This window comes from Engraulis encrasicolus, chromosome 21 (assembly GCF_034702125.1).
Source record: "Engraulis encrasicolus isolate BLACKSEA-1 chromosome 21, IST_EnEncr_1.0, whole genome shotgun sequence".
Taxonomy (NCBI): domain Eukaryota; kingdom Metazoa; phylum Chordata; class Actinopteri; order Clupeiformes; family Engraulidae; genus Engraulis; species Engraulis encrasicolus.
The window spans coordinates 11,128,621-11,136,120 of NC_085877.1; the positions used below are offsets into that span (position 1 = coordinate 11,128,621).

At 42.6% G+C, this 7,500-nt stretch overlaps 1 protein-coding gene across 4 annotated transcripts in view; it reads right to left on the minus strand.

Annotated features, from left to right (window-relative positions):
* Positions 1 to 7,500, minus strand: part of map4k2 (mitogen-activated protein kinase kinase kinase kinase 2) — a 61,202-nt gene that overhangs the window by 44,934 nt on the left and 8,768 nt on the right. For 2 of the 4 annotated variants that reach the window (XM_063187555.1, XM_063187554.1), the window contains exons 4-6: positions 5,660 to 5,724; positions 4,228 to 4,283; positions 767 to 814 (exon numbers count right to left, since the gene is read on the minus strand). In XM_063187555.1, coding sequence (XP_063043625.1) covers positions 767 to 814; positions 4,228 to 4,283; positions 5,660 to 5,724 — 169 coding nt within the window. The other 2 variants (XM_063187558.1, XM_063187557.1) reach the window with 2 other exon arrangements.

Sequence of the window (7,500 nt, forward strand, 5' to 3'; positions counted from 1 at the left end):
TAATCTAAACACCCATACTGTAGGCTATGATTATTACTTACTCTTCAAAGCTTAATGTTGCTACTGTTGCTACATGTCATTATCGTAACAACATCTTCTATTACCATTACTGATATGAATGTTAACATTACTGTTACTGTCTATAGCAGCCCGATGATCCAGGTCATCTGGGCGTATGAGTCAAAGATTTTGCTGTTATCGTGACTTTTTTAAAAAAAAGTTTTGCACATTCTTTCGATTTATTTTCTTTTAAGTTCTTTTTTTTGTTGTTTAGTCATTCATTGGCATGATGACGTGTCGACTGTGCGGTCTTCCTCAGATTGGTTGGTAAATCTGAGGAAGACCGCAAGGTCAAAACATCATCATGCCAATGAATCAATAAACAGCAAAAAAGAACTAAAAAGAATAAAAATCCAAACTTGAAATATTTTACAAATGTTCGGGGGCCCACCTCTGACCCAATCAGCAATACAACTCAAATAAATTGTGTTGTGTAAATTTCAAGTTCCACTTGGAATACCTTTAGGGCCCACCCCTAACCCACAGTTTGACAAACACTGGTCTAGGTTATAGGTCAGTGGTTCTCCTTAATGGAGATGAACATTTTCCAAGGACCTCTCAATAATTGCACCACACGTCAAAGAAATGTCAGAGAGCTGTTGACACACGCTCTGCAGTACAATATTTTGTCTGCTGCATTCCTAAAAAAACTTTTGCACAGACCCCTTGGTCTTGGTGTATGGCTCAAAGATAGGACTGTCCTTACCTTAATGTCCCTGTGCATCTTGCCCGTCTCATGGAGATGGTACAGGCCCTGTGTGTGTGTGTGTGTGTGTGTGGTGCGTGCGTGTATTCACGTTTGTATGCGTGAGGGGGGAAGCAAGCGAGAGAGAGGGAAAGAGTGAAAAACAGACAAAATTTGAGGGCAAGTAGAGTGTAATGATTCATGCGTGTCCATGTCAGAGCATTCCTCTCATGGCTGTGGATCAGTAATTGGACTGAGTCAGACGTGGCCAAACAAGACCAAACACCACCAGGCCTCAAGACGACTCAGTCAGCAACTCAGCACCACATGCACACACACACGCACGCACGCACACGCACGCACACACACACACACACACACAGAAAACCCTCTTTACATATTACTATACTACAATCGGTTGGGACATTAGTTAGGATGGCTGGTCTCAGCCAATTTTGTCTAAGGACTGTGACTGGCAATATAACGAAACATAGGAAAATAGAGAGCACATTTCATTTCCAATATGACGGCGGTCTTATGCGTATACGGTATTTTCATTTTCATTTCATTTGAAATGACATTAGTCAGGATGGTTGGCCGCAACCAGTTTTGCCTGAGGGCTGTCATTGGCAATTCACAAAAAACAGGAAAATACTCTACAGACAGCACATTTTGTTCCATAGGACTCAGGGCTCTAAATTAACACACGCCAACCCGCCAAACACGGGTGAAAATTAATTTTGGCTAGTAGAAAAAAATACCTACCCGCCAATTTGGCCAGTAGCGCCCGAGTACAGTAAATTATGAACGGTAAACCGCTGCTATGACGAACGTGCGCACGTTAACTATGCAGAGCCCTTAACGAGACCCTTAAGGCGACATTTCCTACCCATGGACACTAGCGTCACGAGTAGCCTCCCAGTCCCACCCCAGCGCTTTCCAGCAGCAGCAAGCGGCAACTTCATGCTGTTGCGCGCGCCAGCATTGAAAACATTTCAGACGACCAGCCTTCTGTCAGCTACTCTCACACTATTCTGACAGGCAGCTCTCCTCCTATGCTCTCGTCGATTTCGCTACAACCTTTTTTTAACGTCACTACTGCTATTATTACTAGGCTGAACCTTGCTGTAACAGGCTGCCTTTTTGAAGCAGCGAGGCCCTGACCGTTTCAATAACATGACTAACGCAGATTATGCCTATGTTTTGTGCGAGTGATGAGAATGTGGCGGGGGTTAGAGCAAAGTTCTGTGTGTTAGTGAATGCTTGTAGTAATTGTAACCGTAATAATAGTGACGTTAAAAAAGGGAAAAAGCAGTGGTTGTGGAACGAAATAGCGACAAGGGCAGAGGAGGAGAGCTGACTGTCAGAGTAGTGTGAGCATAGCTATCAGTTCAGTTGTCTTTCTGAAATGTTCCGAGTCCTGGCGCAACTAAGTTGGAAAGCCCACGCCATCGGAAAGAAAACAAATAACAAAAAACAACCAACGACGAACCTGTGGAAGTAACAAAGGAATCGAAGATTCCCGTGATACTATTTACTTTTAGTTAAACTAGGCTTCTTGTCATTTTGTTGCGCATGGTAGATAAGAGAAGAGCTCCTCCTCTCTCCCCTCCTTTTCCTCTCATCACTTCTCCTTCCTTGGGGTGTGCGTATGTGAGGTTTTGGAGAGTTTGGCTGTGTGCTTGGTTACTGTATGTTAAAGGTCTGTTATGTGAGTGGCTTGTGTGATGTGATTCAGCTGTTTTCAGAGGAATTGAACAAAAACTAATCAAATTGATTAGGCCTAAGTAATGAAAGTTAAAAATAAAGCACAAGTTAAAAAATAATGAAAAAATATACAGCCTATAGGCTAATAGGCCTATAGTATGCAGGCCTATATATAGTGTATATAGTGTAATTGTTGAACAAAATTACCATAATTAAAAAAAATAACTAGCCTAACACATAGTTTATTTTGGCGAGATTGAAAAAAAATGGCTAGTTGAACTTCTGTTTGGCTGGTAAGAAAAAATGTCCACTAGCCAAATTGGCTGGTGGTGGAAAAAGTTAATTTAGAGCCCTGATAGGACTAATGCATATAGAGTATTTTCACATGTTAAAATCAGGAATTCTTAATTAGAAAGGAAAAAATGCATGACTATCATTACTAGACTCCTTCATACTGAAGTAAAACACAACTGCAAGAGTCTAATATACTACTATAAGTTTCTATACTGCAATTATAATCTGATCAAAAAGACAGACATTTTCCAAATGCAGAAGAGCCCCCAGATAAAATTGCTTTGTAATTAAAACGTATAATGAGATTGCCCTTTAATCAATTTCAAAGGTTAACCATTAACCATTAAATGAAAAAACAGACAGGTTTACTAATTAAAACATGTAAGCATTAAGAGCAAAAGGCATTAGCGTATGACAGGGAATGACTAAAACTCACTGAGGCATAGGCCTTCTAAGTGCCAAATAGGAAAGTACCAAGGAATAAATGTTTAACAACTACTTGGTACTACTAGCATGGCTCTCGCCAGATAGGTAATTCTGTAAAGCTTGGCCAATTTGGGAAGGGGGAGGCGCATTTGTACCCTTCGTTTGGACATTCTGCACTTCTGTTAGCACATGGTGCCGTCAACATGCACAGTATTTTGGCACTGGTTAGCATGTTTGAAACCTGCCAAACGTATCCATTACCCTGTCACATGTCGAGTATGAATCGAGTATGAATCACAGACAAGACAAAGTGCTTCACATTTTTCTTAGGCTGAAATACAAATTATATGCGAGCGAACTCATACAGACACACACACACACAGCATATACTGTAGTGACATGAACGGATGCTTGCATGCAGCATATGCACATAATCACACACTCAAGTTTATATGCATAGCAATAAAAGGAGCAGTAGAGTTGAAAAAAAGAGATGGAAGTGTGTGGAGCAGGGTGGAACTACTTTCATCTGGGGAGAGCCAGGTGAAGCTGCTACCCTAATCTTCCCCCAAGCCTTTCATGTCACATCCTTCATGTCAAAACCATGTCAACAGTGTAAACTGGAGCAGGTAGAAATAATCATGAAGTTCACCTTGGGGATAAATTAACCCCTTAGCGCAGAGCATATGTTATGACCTTACAGTCACCAAAATTCTAATGGCTATGTCTTAATCTGTTACTTAAGGCTCTCTGTACTGTCATGGCAATGTTGATATGATGTAGTTGAGTATTTTCAGCAGGTAGTGAATACCCACCGCCCACCGCCCACCGGCGACCCCATCTGCAGTAAGAGGCTATCTATCTATCTATCTATCTATCTATCTATCTATCTATCTATCTATCTATCTATCTATCTATCTATCTATCTATCTATCTATCTATCTATCCATCCATCCATCCATCCATCCATCCATCCATCCATCCATCCATCCATAATTGCCACATTATAGGAGGCAGGTGTGTGTGTGAGAGTGGGCCTGAAAGTGTTAACATACCTGGAGCGTTTCCCGACATACATAAGCGATCTGTTTCTCCTTCAATGGTCCGGTCACTGAGGGAAACACCCACACACACACACACACACACACACACACACACACACACACACACACACACACACACACACACACACACACACACACACACACACACACACACACACACACATATGCACAGCTGGTATCAAAAACATCATTGTGTAGCCTCCCACACGCAAACAATGAAGCACGTGCTGTGTCTCCTCACGTTATCTCACGAGAGCTGTTCACTCTGAACAATAGGAAACTACACAACACTACAAAGGTACAGTGCAGTAACTACATACTTTGTCAAACTTGGGTTTAGACTGAAAATGTTCTTTATTGGTCCTGCCGTGGCCTAACGATAGGGCACTGGGTTTCTACGTGAGCGACCTGGGATCAATTCCGGCCAGGGTCATTTGCGATCCTTCCCTTTGTCTCTCTCCCTACTCATTTCCTGTCTCTCCTCCACTGTCCTGTCGAAAATGAAGGCAAAAAAATACAAAAAAATACCAAAAAAAAAAAAAAAATGGTCTTCATTACACCTCCATGATGTCCAAAGCCTTACGGTTCAAATGTGTCCCGTTTTAGAGATATTACTACGTCATATTTGCAGAAACTATGGCACAATATCCAACCTAATACCAAGGTTTTGAAGGCAATTTTCTGTTTCTATGTTGGCGTAGTTACTGCATTTTGCCTTCGTAGGGCAGTGCAGCGTACTGTATCAGTATGAACATAAGCATGATGACATCATAATCATATGCTCTACATACCGTATGTACATAATGAAATGACCTACAGCACATCAGAGACCTGCATGTGTTTAGTACAACATATGGTGTTCACACAAATATCTCCATGAGGATGGCTCAGAGCTGAAACGTCAGCACGCCAAGGAAATAAAGAGGTGATGATGTACAGCAGCAGTGTTGCGCTCCTCCTGTGCACTGAAAACTACCAATCTTTGAAAAGCTTCATCTGCTAACAAAGACTTACAAGGTGTGCAATCCCTCGCGAAAAGAAAAAAAAAACTTTGTTGTGCAAACAAATGTTGCATCAATAATGCTGTCTCAGCTACAGTATGGAACTGTTCTTTGGAGGGGGGGGAGCATGATACCACCCTAAAATTACAAGTGAAGTCAAAAGTTAACCCAAAATAATAATAATAATAATAACCCAAATAGATCGGACAAGTGAAGTCAAACGTTAACCCAAAATAATAATAATAATAACCCAAATAGATCGGACCACCAAACCATGATAAAAACAGGACAGGTAGAACCCATCTCCCCAGAACCAGATCCATTTGGGCCTGCTCCACTCACAAGAGCAATAATGGCTGCCGTGGTGCTGTTTCCCCACCCACTCATCGCCATGCCAACCCTAGGTGACCTTTGACCCTCACCGTGGTAGATGTCCTGTAGCGAGCCGCCCCCACAGTACTCCATGCAGATCCATAGCTTAGTGTTCCTGCAACACAAACATACACACACGCGCACACACGCACACACGCACGCACGCACACACACACACACACACACACACACACACACACACACATACGCACACACACACAAATCCATAACTTCGTCTTCTTGAAATACAGACACACACACATATAACTTTTTGTTCAAACATATCCATAACATATCCATAACACACATGGTACAAAATGCATACACATCATTACACACAAGCACATCCCCAACACACACACACACACACACACACACACACACACACACACACACACACACACACACACACACACACACACACACACACACACACACACACACGCACACACACCAGAGAGACACATTTGTTATTCTTTGCGGAGCCTTCTCTTTCAAGTAGCTCCGCTTGGCTGCCCGCACTTTTGTTTGCCAAGACTATACATCAATGACAGATTTCGCATTCTGAGAACACCAAACCCCACTGCAATATAAACTTTCAAGGATAGAGCTGGAATTCTAAACAAGCAACTGTGTGTGTCTGTGTGTGTGTGTGTGTGTGTGTGTGTGTGTGTGTGTGTGTGTGTGTGTGTGTGTGTGTGTGTGTGTGTGTGTGTGTGTGTGTGTGTGTTTGTGTTTGGTGAGACAGCATAACTGGCGGTGACAAAGGCCTTATAGACACATTGTCACAGAGATGTGTGTGTGTGTGCGCGCAATGTATGTGTGTGTGGTGTGAATGTGTGTGTGTGTGTGTGTGTGTGTGTGTGTGTGTGTGTGTGTGTGTGTGTGTGTGTGTGTGTGTGTGTGTGCGTGCGTGCGTGTGTGCGTGTATGTGTGTGTGTGTTGTGTCACAGAGGTAGCACTGAGGTACACAGCAGACAGGGACATATAATGGCCTAGGGGAATTTTCGATCGAGGCCAGTTTGTCTCGACTCATCTCCACTGCTTGTCACTATCACTACCTCAGTCTGAATACAGCTCTGCATGTATGTATCTGGAATGTCTTTCTTCACTTATGGAACCTAATATAGCCATAAGACTGATGAAACTCGTTCAGAGTCTATACAAGATCATGTGATCAAAGTAAGCTTCTGTCTGCCTTACTAGGCTATACTATATTGTATTGGGGCATTATTGTCACATGCTTTTGATTGTGACGTATTTGTAGATTATCATGTCAACATGGACCACATTACATTGTGAGGAAAAAACATTTAAAAAAAAAAGGGCAAAGGGGCAGGTGCTTTAGCACCACCTTGTCCCTATCTGTGCACGCCTATGCCATCAACCAAACCAAAACACATTCACAACCGGTCCATAACAAATGCATGACATGGACATTCACAACCCATGCACCACACATTCATGACATGGACATTCACAAGCTGTCCTTAACAAATTCATGACATGGACATTCACAACATGGGCCGTTTGACCGCCAAAACAAGTATGGGAGTTTGGCGGTGTCAAACAGAGCAGGCCTTTATCCAAGGGGAATCATTTGAATTTGAGAGCCGGAGTCGAGGGAGTGTGAGCGAGTGAGTGAGTGTTTGGCAAAAAGAGAAGGCGGCCTGTGAGAGCCGTGGAATGTCACATTTGTGCTGCGCAAGAATTCTGCCCAGACAGACAAACGAAGAGAAAGAGAAAAAGACAGCGAAAAAAAATAATCTCCCCAGTGTTCTAGAGCAGGGGTTGTCAAAGTTTTTTGGGATGTTCCAAGGTCCCACTCATAACTGCCTCTATGGGGTTTTGACATAATTGCTGTGTTTGTACAGTATGTGTGTCTTTATCA